Source organism: Polistes fuscatus, unplaced genomic scaffold (assembly GCF_010416935.1).
Source record: "Polistes fuscatus isolate 324 unplaced genomic scaffold, CU_Pfus_HIC Scaffold4, whole genome shotgun sequence".
NCBI lineage: Eukaryota > Metazoa > Arthropoda > Insecta > Hymenoptera > Vespidae > Polistes > Polistes fuscatus.
In genome coordinates, this window is record NW_025113118.1 from 3796057 (window position 1) to 3821756 (window position 25700).

Sequence of the window (25700 nt, forward strand, 5' to 3'; positions counted from 1 at the left end):
TGCAGTCAACCCAATGCAAGTGGTTGCATCTGGTTATATTGCTTATGTTTGTGAACGAAGGACAAACTCGGGCCTTTCAGTTGTCGTTTTCCTGTTCTTCTATGTCCTGCTGATGTTCCTGAATCTTAGCTACTTCAGTTGATCCTACTTGATTCCCCCTTCTATTTAAGGACTATGTATATAACCCTAAAATGGTTTTACAAAAGGACCCGCGATATTGACTGACTCGATACAAACAAAAATTTCATTGTTCCTTTATTTTTTCCTGTTTTATTTTTATTTTTATTTTTATTTTTATTTTTTTTTGTAATCGAACTCATTAGAATTGCGATTTATTTTTTCTACGCCAAAAATTGTGATATTCGATCGTTGCTTGACCTTGATTAAATAAATGAGATAAGTGTCTTATCTTAATTTAAGTTCGCTTGGCTCGCGAGCCAAGTTAGGCTCGCTTGTATTACAATTTTATCATATTTTTGATATTCAAGGTCGTTCGAAAATCACGTTACAGGTGCGCTTAAATATATTTTGTCACCCAAAAAATAAAAAAACACACGCTTATAGAGTAAAAATATACCTACGAGATTGAAAAAATCCATAAAAAAAAATAAAAAATAAACGACTAATAATACCTCTATTGAAACCAATCTATAATATGTCTTATCGTTAAACATTTTTCGTATCATTAAAAACGAAGAAAATATTTAGATGAATTCGTTCAATTGAGACACCTTGTATATTATATGTTTATATGAATATATACGTAATATGTCTTTCACGAATGCACGTCTGTTATGATGAACTCATGACTGCTTGCATTTGAAATATTCGAGTAGAATCACTGTGAGATAAAGCTATGAGTCCAAACATCGATTAACATAACGATACCCGTACGATGTGTATGTATGTATATATACTTGCATGGATGCATGTATATATCTATGTATATGTGTATACGTTAGAAAACGAATTGCATAAATACAGTAAATACGTCCTGAGGCTACAAACGAACGAAAATAAACATTTTTAATGCCGTTTTGCCAGAAATCGTTTTATCGATTTGAATTATTATTGGTCCGATTATCGAAATTAAATTTCAAAATGGCACCCTAACTCTTCTTAACAAATTCTCATAAAGTTGCATTGAAATTTTTTTCTAACCTATTATATCTTCCCGTTTTCGCTTCGAGATGTATTTAAATATTTTTATTTTTACTTGTTTGTTTTTCTTTTTTTAAAATCGATATTATCTCGAATTACGTTAAAAATTGACTGGCTGAAAGAAAGAAAAATTTTCTAACCTCAAAAAAAGAAAAAACGGAGAAGCAGCAACGATTAGTAATAAATCCTTCGATTAATAACCACACGAAGAAGAATATTATTTATTCCAATATGACATAAACTAATAATCGGTGAAAAAAAGAAAAGAAGAAAAATATTTATAAAAAATAAACAAATATATATAAAAAAAAAAACATGATAAGAAAACTCTTATTGTATTGATAACGTTCCTTCCACCCGTGTTACGTCACCCTTCTTTTTTCCTTATATAATTACCCAAAAAAAACGTTAGAGGGGAGGGGAAGAAAAAAGAAAAAAGGGATGAAGGAAGAAAAGGGATAGCGGGGAGGTGAGGGGGGAAGGGCTGCGAGGAGCTTGTGTAAAACGTATCGGACTCGTCGAAAGGTCGATGAGATCTTCCTGCGGAGAACTTCGAGGTCGTTGGCAGCGTTTGCAATGGGGGGGAAAAAGAGAATAAAAAGGTTCCAACAGAACAGAAAGAAAGAGAAAGAGAAAGAGTGGGTGGGGGTGGGGGAGGGTTGGAGGGATGAGAAAGATAGAAAGAGACAGAAGAAAAACGACGTTCTTACCAAGAGTTCTCGGTAACCCTGAAGTCCCTCTTTGTGCCCCATGTTTCTCTCTCTCTCTCTCTCTCTCTCACTCCTTCTCTCTTTCTCTCCCCCCTCTCCTCCCCCAAACACCAACACCACCATCATTCCTTTAGACAAGAGAGCTCGAGCAAGCTTATACGCGACTCTCAAATGCAAATCGTAAACACACATCGCCCCCGCAAATACATCGGTGAACCATTTCCCCCCCTCATCCCCACTCCCATACACACACACGAGCCCCTCTTCCTCCTCACTCAGCCCCCTCTACACTTTTCGTTTTGTTTAGTTAGTGTTCCGTTCTGATACGTCAAAGTGACAAATGAGTATTATTTATTTATCGAACAATAATTAATGTTGTAAACTTGGGATAGGTAAAGGAGAGGGGTAGAAGGAGGGGGTGGTTAGTTGGAAAAGTTTTTCTTTTTTGAAAGTGGGTCAAGATGTAGTTAGATTGATTCGACATTTTTGACGATAGGTCGAAAGTTTTTAAAATCGTGGGTCCTCTGATAACATTTTTAATCAATTTTAAACAATTGTTTATTAATTGTTTATTTAATAATTCGTAAATGGGTTAAAAATTTGGATACGGTCGGAAAATTCTTAAGTGGAGAATTGTAGGTTAGGTTACTTTGAGAAATCAATTATTTTTTATTTTAAAGCGCATTAAGATTGCAATTAAGCTTCTAATTTTTCAGATTGAACATATATAATCGTATAATATGATGATATTGGTATTTAAGAATATTGCAAAAAAATAAAATAATTTGTAATTATGTTAAATGATTTAGCATACTTTTGACTAACCAGAAACAAACTTTGTATATAAATTTGAACGAATAAGTGTTACTGATAATTAGTAATTGATTCTTCGTGGAATAATATTCTATGAAATTCTTATCTTTGTTTTTTTTCCTAATTCTTAACATGATGTTACTCTCACCATTATGGATTCACCATTTGAAATCATTCGATAACATTTCTTCGACAAAAAAGAAAATACAAAAAGAAAAAATTTTATACGACAAAAGAAGAATTTGATAACAATGGAATACTTCTGGGTGGGCTTAACCATATTTCCAATACCAACAGAACAACTACCTACCTACTTGTCTTGTTTTTTTACTGAACTTGTCGTTCACGTATGCATATGAAAGATTCAATGGGTACATAAACATGACCCATAGGGTTGGGATTCTTTCAACGTTTTATTTTAAATAAAATACACACCGAGAATATATTTTTCTACATAAAATAGAGACCGTCAACGTTCTCAACTCAAAAACAACAATAAAAATATAAATAATAAAAATATTAAAAATAAGATAAATTTGTTAATACGAACAAAACGAAGATTCATCTATCGTAATAAACAAACAAAATATTTTCAATAATGAATATAAATATTTATCCTATCCTTTTTTTTTTCTTCTTTTTTTCCTTTCAAATGAAAATGACGGATTAGATATTGGAGATAATGTGAAAGATAACTCGAGTATCTCTTCTTAGGTGGTCAAACATATATATATGTATATTCTTGACTTTAAAAAAAAAAGAAATAAAAAAAGAAAAACCAAAAAATGTCCAATTAATACCGACGATAATATTACACATTTCAACGAAGGTCGTCGGGTTCCTATGAGACTGGTCGTACCGGCTCAAAAGTCGAATGGAATATCCGTGATATTCGAGTTTACTGGCGCGACTCCAAAACTTTAAACATTGAAACCTCTACTATCCATTTTTACAAATTATTTACGAGAAATAAAGACGAAAGAAATGAAAATAAAAAACGAAAGTTAATAAAGTTGTCAGGATTTTTAAATATCGTCAATAAAAGTAATCGGATAATGTAAGTTTTCTCTTGCCAAGTGTGTGTTTTCCTTTTTATGGAAATAATAATAATAATAATAATAAAAAAAAATACCGGTAATGATATCCAAAAATTAGAAACACACTTTACGTCATTTCAGGAAAATATTTATATATATATATAAAATTGTTTAAAGTACTTAATGGTAGTCAAAAGATCTTAATGTTGGATGATTGTTAAAAATTAATTACTCGTTTCTTAAAACCACTCGAATTCGTAAGCGAATTTCTAATTTACCGAGTTAGAAAATTTATTGTTTTACAATTTAACCCGTGAAATTAATTTACGATATCTTTATTTAATGGCAATTCATTTTTATTATCATCTAGAAATGTTTAACCCACACAAAAAGACCTACGGATCTTTTACTTAGAAGCATCTTCCTCTCTATTTCTTTTTCTAATTTATTAATTATTCTATATTACGTGCACAGATATGCAAAATTAAATTACAATAGTTTTATTCGTATTTTTTCACAAAAAAAAACAAAATAAATAAAATCATATATTCGTAAGTATTTTTGAAATCTAACAAATATTTGTCATAGCAACGATTATCAATAAAAACGAATAATACAAATTATTCCTAATTCCACCACCACCCAACCCTAATCAATTTCTATTTCTTTTCTAATTCTCTGTGACTATGTTTATAGAAACATTTAAAATAGTAACGATTATCGATAAAAAAGAATAATACAAAATATTCCTAATCCCACTACCACCCAACTCACCCCACCCTAATCAATTTCTATTTCTTTTCTAATTCTCTATGACTATGTTTATAAAAAATATTTGCCATAGCAACGATTACCGATAAAAACGAATAATAAAAATGATTTATTCCACAACGTCCCCACCTATCACCCATTCCACCCCACCCTAATCAATTTCTATTTCTTTTCTAACTGTCTGTGACTATGTTTATGCTGATTTCATTCTCGGCACAGCATCCAACGACCTCGTAAGCAAATAAGCTCTCTCGCACATACCGAGACCGGTCTTCGACATTCTTAAACATGCACATACATATATATACAACATAAACATATACAACGTACATACACACACACACACACACACATATATCGTTTTCACTTTCTATCTCCATCGCTGAGAGAATAATTATTCAACTCCTCGGTGATTCGAGATAATCCTTAACGCGACAACTAAAAGAGAAGATTAAGATTAACGCAGTAGTGTGAGAATGAGAGAGTGTATGTGTGTGTATGTGTGTGTGTGTGTGTGAGAGAGAGAGAGAGAGAGAGAGAGAAATGGAAGAAGACAGGAAAACAAGGCTTACGAGAGGATTAGCAAATTGATTTAAATTTCATGAAAATTGTCTACATTGGATTACAATCTTATTACCGGTTCGAGATTATACATACTTCGATCTATTTGAAAATATCGTCCTATTTTTTTGTTTCTTTTTTTTTATGTTTTTTTATACAATTTATTTTACAGTAATAAATGAGAATAATTCAAATTTGATCAGTATTAATTTTAACTTATTGCGAGTAATTAAATTATTTAAATAAATATAATATATATATATATATTTATTAAATTTGTGTAATTATTTGTAATATATTATTTAAAAATATGAAGTAATGTAAATAGTATAATATATATGTAATATATATTATATAATATAATATTATATAATTACATGTAAATTAACTAATGTAAAATATTTTTAATTTTCTATACTATATTATTAATTGATATAGTGGATTTTATTTTGGTAGAAATTTAAAAAAAACAAGAAAAAACTTCTCTCTTCTTCCGACGATTAAAATCATTCGAAGGATATGACAAATAAATGCATATAGATAAATTCTTTTTTTTTTTTTTTAATCTCGTTACGATTAATCGTAGGATTTATATTAAACGTATTCTTCGTCGCCTTCGTTAGAATATTAAGAGTTTAAGTTCATTTTATTCGCGAGCAGAGTGAAGTCATTAATTTACATCTGTCAACGACAGAAAGTACCCATATATATACATTATATATATATATAAATAAGCATATACGTAAGTGGTTACTTTCGTACGTACGATGTGCGTTCTCATTATAAACGTCCGGTTATCACCATCGTCTCATCAAAATCACGTACAATTTACAGCTCATCGTTGACGAGCAACGTCTCTCAAAGATTCAAGGTATGATCGCACGTGTCTAACGATACCCGACTATTAATTTCAACAAACCGGAACTTTCAATATGCTAGAATATATATCTCGATATTTCTATTAGTTCACACCTGAAACCAATAAATTTCTGAAGAAAAAGAGATATACTTTTAAATTCTATTAATTATATATATTACAATATTACACACATATACGTCAATGTTAAATTGTATAATTCATTTCAAATTAATAACAATTTTAGAAAGTTTTATTCGAAATTACTAGACGTCTTTTGTTAGGGGAAAATATATCGAAAATAATTTGATTATAAGTTAAAACTAGTTGTTTTTAAAAAATAACTAGGTTATATCTCATACATATGCTATATATTGAAATTCTATTTAATATATATTAGAATAATACACACGTATCAGAATTAAATTGTATAATTCATTTCAAATAATATAGATCCTAAGTTTTACTCGAAATTACTAGACTTTCCTAGTTGTTCTAGGAAATAACTAGGTTTCATATATATTCATATTCATGTATTCACAAGAAACGAGTAATTAAAGTATAAGATAGATAAAGTATTATCTCGTTTTACCATAAGTTTCTGCAAATGAACAGGTTTTTCCATTCGATAAATCGTTATTCGAATACAACGACGAACGAATATATATAATATATTATTATATATTATAAATATATATAAATATATATATATATTTATTAATTTAAGTGGATAATTATATTAATAAATATTATAAATAATTATCTCGGACTTTATTTAAAACAAAAAGTAACCATATATATAAATATATATAATATATTAATCTCTTACTAATATATAATAATATATATGTAATAATTAATAATTATTATATAAATTGAATGTGTGTGTGTTATATATATATCTATACTATTATACTACTATACTTGCTACGCTTACAGAAATAAAAAAAAAGGTTAAGATATGGAATGAGAGGGGGTGGGAAAGAAAAGAAGGAGGTGGAGAACAAGTTGAACTCGGTGAATCTTCGAATCCCTTTGAAAAAGAAGATACTTTGTATTAGATCAATAACAGACACTACGTGATGATAAATTAATAGTAATCGTACGATTACGTCAAGTTATTTCGATTCGTTGGCATTAATTTTACGAGAAGTCTTAAACAAGATTACATCACTGCTCTGTTTAAATAGATATATCAAAGTTCTCTCTCTTTCTATCTTTCTTTCTTTCTATCTATCTATCTATCTCTATCTCTATTTTTTTTTATCTCATATGCATACATAATATATTATCAACATTATCGGTTCACGCATGATGGGTTTCTCTGGTTTTTTTTCTTTTTTCTTTTTTCTTTTTTCTTCTTTTTTTTTATGGATTTATTTCGATCGACTTTGGAACGATCGAAATGATTTTCTCCATTCTTGTGTTATTATTATATAATTGTAAGATGAAATGGAAAAATGAAATATTAGAATTTTGGTTTTAATTATGAATTGTAAATTATCCAAATTATTATTATTATTATTATTATTATTATTATTATTATTATTATTATTATTATATGTAGTATAAATTTAATAATATAATTTGCAATCGTTTTGGAGAAATTATATCATTGAAAAAATCGTTCAATCTAATAATAAATAGTAATAAATAATTTTAAAAAGATTGTAAAATTTGGGACCACGAACAAACCGAGGGTGGTGGTCATCTGCGAAAAAAAGGTCTATTATCTTCAACGCAGATAAAAACTGTCGAGAATTATTGGATCGTAAAAGTAGCTATAACTTTTGAAGAAAAAAAGAAAAAAAGAAACGTCGAATAGAAAACCTTTTTATATAAACTTGTTTTTATTATTTAGTGGTCCGTATTTTTCATTGCATAAATGGGTCTCACGTGTATTACGAAACACCCTATATATATATATATCGATTGACTACGAAATATGTCGTAATAATTTTTTGTTTCGTTTAGGAACATTACAAAATGTCGCTTGGAAAAACAAAACTATTTTATATCTGGTGCTAATAATTATCAAATTTTTCTTGTTTTTCTTTTTGCTTTTCTTTGAACACACCTTTTTGATATCCGCGACAAAACCTTGCTGAATTTTTCTCGACAATGAATTTGTAATTTACAATTCGCGTATTTATCATGTAATCTTGTTGTTTGTTTTGTTTCTTTTTTTCTTTTTTCGTTTTTTATCTCACTCGTAACATTTAAAATGATAAAATAGAAAAAAAAAAATGTATAAGACGATAATTTCTCGCGAAGTACGTTTAAATTGAAATCATCGTTCGTGTCCTATCAACCTCCTTTCAACAATCTTCTTCTCATTTTACCATCGCGGCAACGAATTCATCATTTTTTTTTTTTATTATTTTTATTCTTCATTCTTCATTCTTCGAACTCCGGAGATTATTATTTTACTTCGTCAAAGATGTCACGTTGCTTGAACGATCTTTATGTGTCTTAAAAGATACGCGAATTTTTTCAGCACGCGTGGGTGAATTCATCCATAAATGTTAATAATTATATTATGAAAAAGTTTAAACATATATATATATATATATATTAAATAATTTCTAAGAATGTAGAAATAATAGTGCAATTTTGTACACAATTAATATCAATGTTAAGAAATGAACAATTTGTTAGACAAATGATATATATATATATATTATTATAAATAATAAACGTAAAAGTAAGCATAACAAACTTATCGTATAATAAATGTGATTATTGATAGTTAATATTTATCAATGAATTTATATTACCATAGATACTATATTCAATACATGCTCATACTGTTAACAAAATTTGACAATTCTCTTATTATTAATTATTATTATTCTCTTTATTATTAAACAAAATTAAAGATATATAAATTGAAAAAAAATCATTATTACACATACATATATATTTTATTAATGAATTTACAAAAAAAAAAGTTAAAACTTTGTAAAATATTTGAAATTAATGAAATTATTATTTGATGCCAAAGAAAATTCTAATGAAAAAAAAATTAGAAAAAAGAGATGTATATATTATAGTATATAAGTGCATATGTAGTAGTAGTGGTAGTAGTAGTAGTAATCCCCGTACGTCTCTTTTGATATTCATTTCTCGTTGAACTCGTTCGAAGAGAGCACAACACGATTCTATACGATTCTACACGGTTGTACACGTTCCTCCTCGTAATACGAAGAAATTACGGGGCACGAATTTCCCCTTTAGGCAGAGAGCGTCAACGAACTACTCACGAGTTGTACGAGACAACGACGATGTGAGAGAGAGAATGCTACCGATCAACCAATCGCAGACAGTAACACGGTGCCCGCGATCAAGATCGTGACCTACAATACCACAAACTTCAGAAACATAGGGATATGTAATGAGAATGTGTAACTGATTCAATATAATAATAATACATCGATTCATTCACAACGAGAAATTATCGATACTTAATGATAATAATACTAATTTTATACTAATATTTTCGAATTTAGTATAGTCTTAAATTTGAACACTTAATTATTGATATTTAATAATAATCAAATTGTTATACTAATATTTTCGAATTTAGTATATTCTTAAATTTGAACACTTAATTATTGATATTTAATAATAATCAAATTGTTATACTAATATTTTCGAATTTAGTATAGTCTTAAATTTTAATAATCAAATAAATAATAATAATAAATTTAGTATATAATAATTATATTTTAACAATAAATTTTAATAATTAAATTGTTATACTAATATTTTCGAATTTAATATAGTCTTAAATTTGAACACTTTTTTACAAGTAGGTATTATTTATTTAATTATTTCTTCTTCATTATTTTACACAACTTTGACCATTATTCTATCAAGAAAATTTCATTTTAATTTAATTCGATTTTATTAAGAACATTTTCATAAAGCAGGTATTATTTATTTCATTATTTCTTCCTGATTATTTTTCACAACTTTGATCAACTATTCTGTCATTAATTTTAACCCAAAAAAAAAATTTCATCAACATTCAATTTCTATATTTTATAATATTACTTTTGTTATAACATTATTTAATTGTTACAATTGACAAAGTTTGTTAATTTAACAACAAACAAACAAAACTTTTTTCTCGAAAAATCTTCGAAAAGTCGAGCTGCTGATAAAAACGTAAAAATACATTGACCGTCAGCAAGCACGCGCGTGTTTCATTTGATTATCAGATCACGTCGAGGACCGGTTTAACGATTTGAAGAGTTTCTAAAGAATCACCTTTTGCCTTCGACTTTTTTTTTCCCTTTAGTCAGCAAGAAAGTTCGACGCTTTCGTGTAAATTCCGATCTATATACTTACTTACATACTTACTTACTTACTTACTTACTTACTTGCTTGCTACTTACTACGTTTCCCTTATCTTTTTATTTAAGTACATCAATCGAAAACAAGTATTTAAGTATGTATATAATATAATATGTTCCTCTACTTGTAAAAAACGTAGACAAAATATTCATCTGATTCTCGTACTACATTCTTTCGTATTATTCGATAACGAAAAGACAACAACAAAAAATCAACAATCCCATTTCGTATAAAATATTTCATCGAATTACCAAAATTAATCAGAAAAAACATTTGTTTCTTTCACCAAATAAATAAATCGATAAACTTTAAGAACTACAACATGTATCTAAATGATTAATAAATGCATACGATACATTTTAAGCCTAAAAAAAACACACACACACACGCGTCAATATATCACGTTTGATAAATGTTAGTAATACATAGGTATACACACTTAAATATAAATAGAACATTTTATTAATAACTGTTAGATAAAAATGTGTGTGTTTCTTAAAAGCATTATACAACAACCCTAACGCAAATGAATCCGTTGATGATGTCTGTGTTTAGATCAAAGACCCGAGGACCTTAACCCCTGCATCACTTTTTTTTTCCCCCTAAACTATTCCTCTTGTGATTAGATATTCATTCTCTCTCTCTCTCTCTCTCTTTCTCTTTCTCTTTTTCTCTCTTTCTCTATTTCTCTCCCCGTCTCTTAGTGTATTTTCTTTGTGAAACTCAAGATCACTCTTCGGCGTTATTTTTAGAGAGCACAGTGAATTGATTAGGCAAATTTCAAACTTTCAATAAGTAATACCTAATGCAGTAAAACATTCTTATTCTTAAAAATAATTGAGAAATTATTAACGGAATTATATATATATCAAAATTAAAATTGAATTATTTCATTATATATTAATAAATTATGAAAAAATTATTATTTAATTATTAAGTTAAATCGTATTACATATTTTATTCGATTATATATTAAAATTGATAATTCATATTTGTTTGTTTGTTTTCTCTTGAATTAAATCGTACACATTGAAAATAAAAATTTTGAGAAATAATTCATTGATTATAATAAAATTGACGTTGATTAAAATGTTTCATGATATTTCGCATATCATAAGTTCCATTCGTGATTTCATTCGTAAATTCGTGTACATTGATACATCTTTTTTTTTTTTACAACTACACATCGTATTTCAATTATGTTGATAATGGATTACAAAATCATATTTTACACTATAGGGAATACTTTAATGAATAAAAGTAAATTTTGAATGAATAACGTCGTTCAATTAAAAACATAATTGAAATGTGTTCTACTGTATAAATGAAATTATCAATGTAATTAAATTACATAAATAATTTAATTATCACAATTATGTTTATTAGAGATGATTTGATCCACCCTAACATAATACTAACTACTCACATCCGATTAAATCAACAAGAATTCACGTAAAAATGTAACGTTTCAAATAGATTATTATTGTTACATCCTACTGATATTAACCAACCAATTTTCTTTATCTATCTACCTATCGTTTTTTCTTCTTTTTTCTTTTTTTCTCTAATTCTAAAACGTTGGCATGATCTTTGAATAAAGAATGCCACGTGGGGGAAAAAAAAAAGTTTCGTAGATTTTATACGTTCCAGTGTTTCTCAACCTTTTATTATTTATATCTAATATACATATATATATATATAAAGATGATTTTTTTTTGACTGAAAATATTTTATAACCCCTTTATTTTCTTGTAAAAATATTTTATCTTTATTTTACAGAATATTAAACGATATATAATACTACACATCGATGTATATAAATTATTTATATTTGTTTACTTAATACGCGTCTTTGTAAATTTTATTTATCTTTTAACTAAATTATTCTTTTAACTTTTAGATTTTAAATTTGAGAAAAAATTAGTATACAATTATAAATTATTAAGATAGGGGGTTGTATTTTATATATTGTATTATACTATTTTTTTCATCACTCTACAATTCTCATAAGACACTAACCTATACACACACATATATATATACGTACATACACTTACACATTAAATCTCATATTTTTAACGTACGAGATACCATTAATAAAATCTACTCGTAACCCATGTTGAGAATCCCTATTTTAACGAAATTTTACAAACGGTGTAAAATAAAGAGACGAAAAGATACATATACATAATACACATACATATACATATATATATACACACACACACACATCAAGAGATAATATATAGATAGGGATAAAAAGAAAAGTATTGGTTGTGGACGCATCTGCACATCGTTTTCAGCACTGTAGCTGCTTTCACGTTAGATAAATCTAACAAACAAGACTCAACAGGGAGTCCAGAAACTTAGAAAGATGAGAAAGAAGAAGAAGAAGAAGAAGAAGGAAGAATATAAAACGAGAGAAAGAGAAACCCTCCTCGAGGTGGTGGTGGTGGTGGTGGTGGTGACTCTCTTTTACTATACCATTCCATACCATCTACTCTACTCTGTGTACTCAACTCTCCTCACCTACTTCCTCCCCCCTCACCTATACTCTTTAATCTTCTTCTCGTATACTCGCGCTTAGATTCAACGTTGATGCTACGAACGCGTGCGAATCTAATTTTGCAAAAGTGGGTTACGCCATGTTCCACTCTTCCACCCTTTCCCTCCCCGGACCACCCCTCTCTTTCTCTCTTGTACTCTCTCTTTCGCGTATGTTAAACTGGTAATCTTGGTAAGAAGAAAATTCGAGAAATCGGAGTAACTCTTATTCTCACGCCTAAAACTCATCTCGTCATTCGTATTCCTAATTTTTAAATAAAAGTATTTCATATATATTTGTATATACATATTTTTGTATTTTTGTATTTTTATCTTTTTTATGGATTTTTTTAACGAAAATATTATACTCCATTTTGTTTGAATTATTATGATTTCATTTTTATACAATCGTTGTGTTATTCTATATATATATATTTGTATTTCTAGTAAATGTCTAACATAAAATAGTAAAACTGTTTAAATGTGTTGGTTAAAAATAATCTTCAACGGTTCTGCATATGTTTGTTTACTATCTCGGAATGATTAAACATATTCTTGAACTCTAAACTCAGATCAGCTCTAACTTCAACCCCCTGCTAGAATTTGATATTCGTTGATGAAAAACTAAAATAAGAAGTTTATACCAATCGAGATAATTTACGTTTGACGTTTATATATAATAACGAATTAAAAATACGATTGTAAAAATGAATAAAAGTGGAGAAAATAAAAATTAGTCATATCGGAAACAACATCGTACTACAGTTGATATCAAACTTGTATTCGCATAGGCGTGCAAATATTTTCGATAATGCACAATACATTTAAAAATAATTTATTAATTTATATTATAACTTTTTTTTTGTTGAATAATACCGTGTTTTAACATTGACATTTATGGTTTATACAACATTGTTGTCTCATTTTTCACCGTAGAATAAACTTAACAACGTTTATATTATACGAGAAAAGAAAAACCTCAGACACCCTGTATATTATATATGATATTATACGACCATGTGGCGAGGGAAGAAAAATAACTAAAAATAACTTAAAAAAAAAAAAAAAAAAAATAAGAGAAAGAAGCATGCAAGCAAACAAGCAAGCAACGTCTTTTAAATGAACGTAATTGTGACCGAGATTCTAAAGTCTACGAAGATGATTACGGTAATTAGGTCGAGTGGGGTTTCAGTTCAATATCGAGAATATGTGTTAAATGTGTGTAAACTATGGGAAATAAAGAAAGGAAGAAAGAAAGAAAGAGGAATAAGATATAGTAAAGAAAGAGGGAAGAGTAGAATTAATACTATTACTACTACTACTACTACTACTACTACTACTATGAATGTGTTTATGCGTTTGAACTATTTCTATTAACGTACGAAAACAAACGTTCTCAATTGGATTGACCCGAAATTAAAAAAAAAAAGAAAAAAACCCTTCGTTAGAATAAATAACCGAACTGATTTTTTTCTCTGACACAAACAATTTCATCGAATTTAATTTAATTACAAAATTGGAATTTTCTTTTTCTTTTTTTTCAATCATATTTTATCGTGAAGAGTACTTAGAATATAATTAAATTATTTTAATTGATATATATGATATATATATTATATATGTGTTTGCATCGGATTGTTATTTAATTATTTTCAACGGGATAATTTATCAATTCAATTTTACATAGTAGTAATCAAATTTTCGAGAAAATTTTGTTAATAATTTCTGTCAAAATTGTTATTATCTCAATATCGTTATCGAATCTAATTATAATAATAGTCATATTTATTAGTAAATATTGACAAATTTTTAATCGAATCAATTCAAATATATATCTTATCTAATATATAATATATGATATATACATAATACGAATATATAATATACGAAATGTATAATAAATATTTATTATATTATTATATATATTATCAAATTAAGAATAAAATTGGTAACTTCGATCAAGATAATAATAATAATAATAATAATAATAAATTCGATGAATTAATAATTAATAAAATATCAATTTTAACAAATTCAAATATATTTCAAATACCTAATACCAATATCCAATCTTCACGTACAAAAATTCAAATAATCGTAAATAAAATAAGAAAGATTTATCTAATTATTGGTAAAGAAAAAAAAAAGAAAAAAAAAAGAGAAGCAATGAATACAAATTACAGAGATAATCTAATTCAAAATGAACGAACGAACGAACGAACGAACGAACGAACGAGTCATTGAACGATGATGATCTTCTGGTTTAGTATGATTAGAAACCACTACCAACTCTACCAACGTATTATCTCAACTCGTTGATGATAATACACGTTATACGCATATATATATCTTTGTGTAAATGTTGTAATAAAAAAACTACAGGAATACACGTATACACACACACATTCATATACAAATACACATATATAAAACAGACGACACAACGTTGATATACATCGAATGTTTTAAGCTCTGACTTAAAAAGTGCATACCACGTCGTGTTATATGCAACCATAATCGGTAGGTAGAAGTCCGAGGACAACGAAGTTTCTCGCACATCGTCCTCTACAATTTCCCCCCCGTTTCTTCCCCCTCCCCCTCACCATTCCTTCTTCATCCTCCTCTTCCTCATCCTCCTCCTTCTCATGGTAGTGACATACGAGCCAAGCAAGTAATAAATTTCGATCAAAGAGCTTCCCGCTAAATAATCCTTCGCTCTTTGACCTACACACCGGTTATAACAACGATTTGAAGCTACGATAACTACCTACCTTCGTCAACTCGTTCGTGATATACTTCTTCTTAAAATAACTTCCAAATATATATTTTTTCCATGTTGAATTTTGTATAACGATTATTTATAAACGATACATTTTTTTATTTATTGTTAGAAAGAAATAAAGAAATAGGGAAGATAAAGAGAGATGGGGGGTGGTTTATTAATTTTTTATGCAAAATCTTTGCATTTTTTATCTATATATGTGTATTTGTATTTGTATTTGTCTGTGAGAGAAATTCATTTGACTATCATTTTGATTAAAGTTTGCTGCTTAATTATATATATATATGTGTGTGTTTGTAATATTTTTGTTTTTATTATTTCTAAAATAAATTTATTTCAATTGTAAGTTAAATTAATCGTATATTTTATATAATATTAATATCGTATATTTATCACTCTAATTCATCTAATAATTTATCGAAACTAATTGCATCAATATTTATATATGAAAAAAAAAAGGAATAAAAATAAATTAAAAGAACACAGTTATATATTGGAAACTAATTGCATCATATATCTATGTATAGAAAAAAAGGAAATAACAATAAATAAATAAAAAAGTCATATATTGGAAACTATAATGATTGCGTCAATATTTATACTTATATATTATATAAAAAAAAAAGGAATAAAAATAAATAAATATAAAAAAGATATGAATATATATATTGGTTAAATATTGTTAGATTGACGATAATAATAAAATAAAAAAAAGGAATTCTAACGTTGTTAGAACCGTTCGAATTTCTTCGTTTTCTTCCGGGTAATCTACGAAGGCATATTTTTCCCTTTCGAACACGAATGTGTTAACGCGAACCTCTCGAGTATATGTCTTATGTTAGGGTGTAAAATTGCCATAAAACGAGTAACACCTTGCGGTCATTCTTTCCCCAGTCTTTCGTTCTCTTTTTCTCTCTCTCTCTCTCTCTCTCTCTCGATTGTTCATGCACGAATAGGACCTTGAACCCCGACTATTTTTAGACCTCTCACCATATTGAAAAATAAAGGAAGAGATAAGAATGACGATGACGAGATGAATTATTACCTATAAGAGTTTTCTTTAACCCTTCAGATTAATAAACACAAATTTTTACGACGTAAGTAAACATTTTTTTCTTTAGTTAATATAAAAAAAAAAAATATATATATATAATATATCATATCGATTATTATAAAATAAAATTAATTTAGTTAGTCAAATAATATTTGATTCGTAAAGTTTTTTTTTTTTTTATTAAATGAAAAATTATAAATGTCATGACAATTATCCTAATTTTGTTCTCCTAAATGTCATATATATCACATTAATAATATATATTATATAAATATATATATTACTTTCCCTGATTTAAAATATATAAAATATATATAAAAAAAAATAAATTTTTTTTTTTTTTATAATTAAATTACATTTTATCGAATAAAATAAGAGAAAAAAATATAAGTAAGGTAATGATAAGACATTGTAAAAAAAACTTTGTAAATTGTGCAATAAAAACCTGATAATAATAATAATAATAATAATAATAAATAATATATTTTATCGAATAAAAATATTATACAAGAGACGAATCAATCCAATACTATAACTATCTGTTATGGCACACAAAATAAAATTCTCTATTATTAAATTAATAAACGAACAATGAAACCCCCACCGTTCTACAATATAACCAACGTAAAATAAATAATCATAAATACATATATTATTTCCATTTTATCTATTATGAAATAACATTATATTATACATACATATAGTATAGTATATAAATTGCAATACTACTTCACAATGTGAACGTCTCAAATCTCATAAGCCATAAGCATCATTTCGTTTCGACATAATCCCTTCTTATTATTTGTTACTTTATTTAACCACGATATACGTTATTTTTTTTCTTTCTTTCTTTCTTTCTTTCTTTCTTTCCACCTTTAGAAATGTCTTTAATGCTTCATTAGAACAAGCATTCAAAATTCGAAGAGGAAAGGGAATGGGATAATGGGGAAGGGGTGAGGAGGAGGAGAAAAAAGGAGAAAAAAAAAAGGAACATAAAATTATTCCACCGCATAAGATTTTTTTTTCTTTTTTATATGTTATTTTTTTGTTTATAAATACGTGTCCCCGAAGGTGTCAAGCAAACGAGCGTTGCACGGTTGTGAATTACGTTAATCCGTGAAAATAACCACGAAGAAGAGGAAAGGGGTTACTACTACTTTGCGGGGTGCGGGGCAGAGGGGGAGGAGGTGGGGGAAACCCGAATGAAATTTTCTTTTGAAACGAAATTTACGACGACGTAACTAAGGGTAAACGTCGACTTTAGGTTGGGACTCCTTTAACTGACTGCCGGATATCTTTCGTTGATGAAAAAAAAGAAAGAAAAAAAAAAAGAAGAAAAAAAATACAAAAAAAAAAAAGATAGAAAGAGATTTAAACGAGACGAATAGCGATATAATGTAACGTGTACCGTTGGTCATCGTTAAACTCACTTTTTGCCCAGGACCCAGAAAAGTTCAAATTTCATTCATTAGACGTTTCTTAAATTGACCGTCTGTTAGATTCACGTAACAAATATATCCGTGAGAAGTGTAAAGTGTAATCCGTGAGAAGAAATATCATTAGTAAATCTTTCGAAACAAAGAAAAGAAAAATATTTATTATTTTAATTGGCTAACACAATAATTAATTTTAGCAAATTTCTGTTGTCTTTTTTTTTTTCTTTTTTTTTTCCCATTACGGGCAATAGAAAAATTTCACGTCGAGTAATATAAACATCGATAATAGATTTCTTCGATTATTTTTGAAAAAAATATAAATAAATTAATTTGATTCATTTTATTTTTTTCTTAAATTAATAAAACTAACGAAATGTAACAACTAGTCTCGAAAAAAAATTGTTCCTTATTTTAAAATTATCACATTTAAGAATTTTAATTTCAACCATCCCTGTGTGTGTGTGATTTTTACATTATGTCAATACCATTAACAATAATCGGATTGCAAAAGATTGCATTTAAATTATTTTTCTAAATCCTATTACTTCTTATTTGAAACTGTTTGTTTTCTTTTTTTTAATTTTGATTAAAACTACAATTATTCGAATGATAAAAAAAACTAGCTTAAATATTTCTAAAAAATAAATACAAACGAACTTTTAAAACCCATTTGAAGGGGACCCATTTATAGTAATTCTTTAATCCAAACAAAAAATTACAACGTTCGTTATTGACCATTAAAATAAGTATACCACGAGATGGATTTAAACAAAATTTACAACAAATTCTTTTCAAATATTATCTTATTTTAAAGCGGTAAAGTTAATAACGAGGAGCAATGTTTCCTTCGAATTTATCGAGCTCGTATTAAAACGTACGGTACGACTTAACTCGAATTTTGTTAATCCCCAACGTGTATTGGTATTTTATAACCCTATTTAAAACGTTCGAATGACTCAACATGAGTCAGAAAAAAAGGGCGGTGGAGGGAGGGAGAGGGAGGAGGAGGAGGAGGAGGAATTCGAAGATAAAAATTCGTCGATCGACCGATGCGATAATAATAACATATTCGAAATAAAAATTGTCACCATTCGAAACTCACCCCCCATATAAGATAACTCGAATTAAAACGATAATTTTTCTATCTTCTTTTTTATTATTATTATTATTATTATTATTATTCTTTCTTCTTCTTTTCATTATCAAATTAACGTAGCACTGTACCGATATATTTTTAAAAAACTTTATCGTATTATAAAAAAAATTGCGATGGTATTTTTCTTTTTTCTTTCTATTATAATTATTTTTATTTATTTTATTTACTTACTATTTTATTTATTTTATTTATTTTATATATTTTCTTTTTACTACGCGGGATTAATTTGCAAGTGTATATATATATATATAATTAAATTAATATATATAATTAATTAATATATGTAATAATTATATATAATTAAATAAATAATCATATATATTGCAACAAAACATACACACAAAAATAATTACACAGTGATACTATTGCATTATCGCACGCATTAAATCAAAGATTGTGTTTTTGTTTTGTTTGTTTGTTTTTTTTTTTTAAATTAAACTACAGCATTAATCCTGTTAACTTATCTTTAGATTTGACTTTTAATTGCGAAGCGAAACTTTCGAAGAAATAATAATAACGATCAAATTTGATATCAATCATTTTTTGAAGTTATATTTTTAATATAATCACCTCCAACGTAATATTATGTTACACCATTCTCATATTCCTCATAAAGATTCTCTTATTTCTCTTATTTAATTTTATTTTGTTCATCTTTAATAATATATTTTATATTCATATATATATATATATATATCATTCACATTAGCCTAATCTCCACAGAACAGCAAGCAAGTAAGCAAGAATTTATTCGAAAATAATCGAAGTATATTTAAAACGAGATATAATAGTTAGTTGTTTAAAACGAATTAACAAAAATTTTCAATAGCATGAAATACTGTAATTGTTGAAATAAAAAAGATAAAACACACGTGTCTCAGATTCCATACTTAAACTCAGTCAGTCAGTCAGCCAACTATCTCGGCACCTTAAGTGTATTATATACATATGTATATTATATACTACATATTACATACACATATACATATATATATATATATACACTTATACGTTCAGAGGACTGATTTGCCAAGATAATCCGGAAACTTGTTTTTAACATAACCGCGTGGCAACTGTCCAATTTGGATAGACTATACCACACTATAATACCACTGCACTAAAAACAGCGAAATGCAACGAACGAATGCAAGAAAACGAAGTCTTAAGGTTCACGTATTTAGTTCACTAATATTAACTGAACTACTACGGTACTGTGTTACCGTGGTAATATTTATTTATAAGATCATTTGACTGCATATTTCTAAAGTTACAATATCTGTTCTCCTACAAATCAACATTTACTAATGCCAAATGTTTCACATTTTCGTTAAATTATCAAATAAATTTAGTAAGATTTAATTCAATATTTAATATATAAAATCAATCGGAACGATAGAAAATATTGTATATGTGATTATTTAATATTTTTCATAATTATATAAATATTATATAAGTATTATTATTTAAATAAAACTTACCATTCCATGACAAAGATTAACGGTGACTATAGAATTAGGATCCCCATCGATGTATCCACTATAGAAACAATCCAACTGATGACCAGGATGCACTTTTCTACTTGTGTTTGCACTTATATGTGTTACCTGAATAAACATAATTAATATATAAATATATATATATATGTGAATTTTTTTAATATAAGAATGATTTTTAAAACTGAAACAAACTATTAATCTTTATTATAACAACTATACAAAATATCAATATTTAATTTTAATTTAAAAAAAAAAAATATTATTATTATTATTTTATTTTTTTTTATTTTATATATATTATATATATATTATATGTAATAAAATTATAATACATATTTTAATAAAAAGAAAAAATAGATTGATTAGAAATTACATTTGGCAGGTTCATCCGATGCCACGTAAATAAAAAAATATAATAAAACACAAAAGTTAAAACGTGTTATGATGATACATGATTTTGTTACCCCCATCATTTGTTGTTTTTCTTTTTTTTTTATTTATTTAATAAAGAGAACAGTAGCTCGTCCCAATTTAAAGAATCATTTTCAATTATAAAAATAAAAGAAAATAGTATAACTTATATTTATGGTTTTAATTTTCGTTTATTAATACGTACCTTTATATCCGGTGATATAAAACTCGAATCGTGAGCTAGCCTCAAACGAAAGAATTTTCCAAAAGCTGTAAATTCGTATTGTGGATGTGGATCCCATACTCTTGCTGTAGAATGTCGAAAATGTCCACTGTGATGTCTTTTTGATGTTGTAGATGGATCGGCTAGAAAATAAAATAATCCTAATTTCGTTCATTTGTTGTTTTTATCATCGTTATCCTTTAAACATATTTTATTTTTTTTCTAAATGCAACAATATACGAAATATGAATCCTTTTATATTGAAAATAAGTGCGAGTAAATTTTGTTGATTGTTTCGAGAAAATTAATTAACTTCAGTATATGAGAGTCAATTAGTTAAAAATATAAATTAATTACGTCAAGTTTATTAACTTATCAGTATATGTAATTTGATTATATACATTTTTCTCTCTTTCTTAAATGAATTTAATTAGAATAATATATATTTACGGACTGCAAATGTACTTAAAAGTATAAACAAATATAATACAAATAAAAAAAACTTTCAAAATAAACGGTCCGACATATCAAATATCTCCTATATTCATTTTCATTGCACATTTTGTATTTATTTGATTTATTTGATTTTTATACGAACACTCATTTTGCCAATACTCCATTATGTTTAATAATACTACCATTTAACATTAATCAATGAAAGTATAAAATAACGTATTTAAAAAAAAAAAATAAAAAAAAAAAACAAACCAACACTTGTTTTAATTTATAATTATATACACGTATTATGAAATAATAATAACAATAATAATAATAATAATAATTAGAAAAAACTTACGTGGATCTTCGTATTGATTTTGACTAATTTTCATTGGTACAATGTATTCTAAATCACCCTTGGCCGAAGGTAAAACATCTGGCGTAGTATCATTATATTTTCTTCCTTTTAATTTGTCTTTGGTCGACTCTATAAAAAACAAAAGAATAATCTGTTATCTGAAAAGGGATAGAGAAAGAGAGAAGGAAAGAAAAAAAAAAAAAAAAAAAAAAAAAGAAAAAAGACAGGAAGATACACAGGTACAAAAGACACGTATTACATACTTAATTATTAACATTATTTTCTTTGATTCGTCACGAATTCTGACACAATACGCGTCATACGTGTAAAGAATAAAAGTAACACAACAAGTAACATATTAACGCTTAACTAATAATATCAAAACGTCAAGGCCTATAAATTTTGTTAAAAATTTCCTCTTTTTCTTTTTTTTTTTTATTTTTGTTTTGTCGACTTAGAGATTAGTATGCCTTCTTTTTTTTCTTATCTTACTTGCAAATAATATTATCGTATCTATAACGAAATAAAGTAACATTTATAATTACGTAGAGAATGAGTCACAATCAAATCTGACAAAGTAAGATTTGAATAACATAGAAAGAGAAAGAAAGAGAGAGAGAGAGAGTGAAATGATCGATTTAAATCCGTCAGTACACACGAAAGTGCATATGTGCACACGTACTATAAATAAACGATCCTAACAGTTGGCCCAATTGAGGCGAAAGATGCACCAGTTCGTCCCTTTGTAACTCAACACTATCTCTTTTTCACTTCTTCCTTCCTTCCTTCCTTCCTTTCTCTCTTTCCTTCTTTTATTCTTTTCTACACCCTCCCCCCTCCCCCAAAAAAACCCCTTTTCCTTCTCTATCCCTTGACATCGATAAACGAATGTGCTTTACACAAGAAGATTCCTTACATAAAACTGTACACACGATTTTCTGGTGTGTGTGTGTATTATCAAAACAATTTGAAAATGAGATTAATAAATTGTAGAAGGATAGAAGAAGATAGATAGATAGATAAATAAATAGATGGATAGATAGATGATAGATAAATGGATAAGATGAAATGATGAATTTCTATTTTCGTGGATGCATCTATCCATAATGGCATATGCGTTTGTTGATTATTTTTATTTCATTGCAAGTCAAAAGTTCATTGCCATATATATATGTTTATTTTTTATCTTCTTCTCTTTTCCTTCTTAATATTTCTTTAATCTTTGTTCACAGTATGAAGACAGTAAGGAACTTCTTTCTTTCTTTCTTTCATTTGATGATTCATAGCTTTGAGTTGAAGAATATGTTCGTTGCCATTATCTATGCAATAATAAACTAATTCTATTTGAAAGAAAATATATCTGTTATGATATATTATTATAATACAATTTGTATCGTGATTTTTTTTTGTTCATAGATAACTATAGAAAATGTTAACAGTTATTAAAATATACTCTCATTAATTTTTCTTTAAAAGAAGATAACGTATGATTTATATAATATATTAATTATTATAACACATTTGTATATTTTAATTTCTTTCATTCATAGGTAACTATAGAAAATGTTAAACAATTATTGAAGTTATACTTCTTTGGCGCGTTGGGGAAAATGTAATGGGGAGTGATTTGTTCCGAGCGTCTGGAAAAAACGACACATGAAGTTTGTCTCGGTATTTATGACGCGTGGCAAACGATTTCAATTTTACTGGCATGAAGTTGTCTTCTTCTCTTCTTCTTCCCATTTTTTCTCAGCGGGTCACCCATCCAAGTACTATCCTAATCAGCGCTGCTTTACTTAAATGATCGAGCGAGAACCAATGCTGTAACCGCGCCATGGCTGTTGACGCGTGAGTAATTCGATATATCGCTCTTATATTTAGTGTGGACTGATATCTAATTTTGATATTTTCTTTTTCTTTTTTTTATTCTTTCTTATCTATATAATAATATTATTTTTTTTTAAGTTATTTCTTTTCTTGAAGTTTTTTTTTGAAGTTATTTTGAGGTTATTGAGGTTATTGAGGTTATATTCGTTTTGGTACGGCACAGAAGTATAACTTCTTACGTGCGTACATAAGTACACACACACACCAGTTTTTTTTTTATCTTTCTTATATATCTATAATAATAATTATTATTTTTTTTTTAAGTTATTTTTTTTCTTTGAAGTTTTTTTTTGAAGTTATTTTTGAGATTATTGAGGTTATGTTCGTTTTGGTACGGCAAAGAAGTATAACTTCTTACGTGCGTACATAAGTACACACATCAGTTTTTTAAAATACTCTCATAAATTTTCTTTGAAAGAAGATAACATATGATTTATATAATATATTAATTATTATTATAATTAATTATTATAATACATGTGTATATTAATTTTGTTTTCGTTGATAACTAACTTTACATTGTTTTCCTGTAATCAATAACAATCCAGTTATACAGGTAAATTCTTAATTAAAATGTTATTTTTCCACGTGATATATCTCATTTATTTTTTCATTTTATATTACGCAAAAGTGATAAACAAATATATCATCAATAATGATTATTATATCGTCACAGTGTAATAATTCAATCATTAATCTGTCTCGACCTAAATTACAATAATTATTTTAAATGTCTATAATTAATCAACGAGAAAAAAAAATAGAAAGAAAGAGAAATAACAAACGATTAATTCAACATAATAATTAAATTCGATTTATTTAAATTATTGGCATCGAAATTTTTTCTATAAAAAAAGATTACGAATTTTTTCACTATACTAATTGTCAAATATCTTATTTCGTCATACTTATTTTTCTTTTATCTTTTTTTTTCCTATCCGTATAATTGTATCGAAAATTTTGTTTAATTAAAACGACCTTTCGAAATGTATCACCGATAAGTTTCCTGTCTACGATTTAATCATTTTATATTATATATTTATTCTTCGTTTTATATTTTTTTTTCGTCTCTTATATTTAATTTATCGACTGAGAAAAAGTTTCTAAAATTCTAATCTTTTTAATCATACAAATTTGTTTAATTAAAATGACCCGAAATCGTTTAATTTAAAAGACTTTCTATCTAATCTGATACAATTAATTTGTCATTCGTGTTTTACTTTTCTTTTCTTCTAATTGATAAATAATTTCAATAAATTTTGTATTCTTGTAGGAACGATTGGAAAAAAAAAAAGAAAAAAGAAAACAAATTCATCGAATTCGATTCACTTGTTTATAAAATACATTTAATAAATGATATCAAAAAAAAAAAAAAAAACATATTTCACAAATTATTGCGAAAGCAAAAGAAGAAGCGAATATAACATGGGTCAAAACCGATAAACGCGTTCTCGTTAACATCGAACTAACAATAAAAATATATATATGTACATATGTATGTGTATTATATGCATGTATGTATGTGTGTACGTGTGCACATACGTATGTATAAGTATATCTATCTCTCTCTCTCTCTCACACTCTCTCTCTCTCTTTTTCTTATTCTTTAATGATATTGTCAGCTACATAAAAAAAAAAAAAAATAAC

At 27.0% G+C, this 25700-nt stretch overlaps 1 protein-coding gene across 2 annotated transcripts in view; it reads right to left on the reverse strand.

Moving 5' to 3' along the window:
• The window catches only part of LOC122520864 (A disintegrin and metalloproteinase with thrombospondin motifs 9), an 81649-nt gene that overhangs the window by 34767 nt on the left and 21182 nt on the right, over nucleotides 1-25700 (reverse strand). For both annotated transcript variants that reach the window (XM_043641182.1, XM_043641181.1), the window contains exons 2-4: nucleotides 22167-22295; nucleotides 21353-21513; nucleotides 20719-20844 (exon numbers count right to left, since the gene is read on the reverse strand). In XM_043641182.1, the coding sequence (XP_043497117.1) occupies nucleotides 20719-20844; nucleotides 21353-21513; nucleotides 22167-22295 (416 nt within the window). The remainder of the gene's footprint in view (nucleotides 1-20718; nucleotides 20845-21352; nucleotides 21514-22166; nucleotides 22296-25700) is intronic.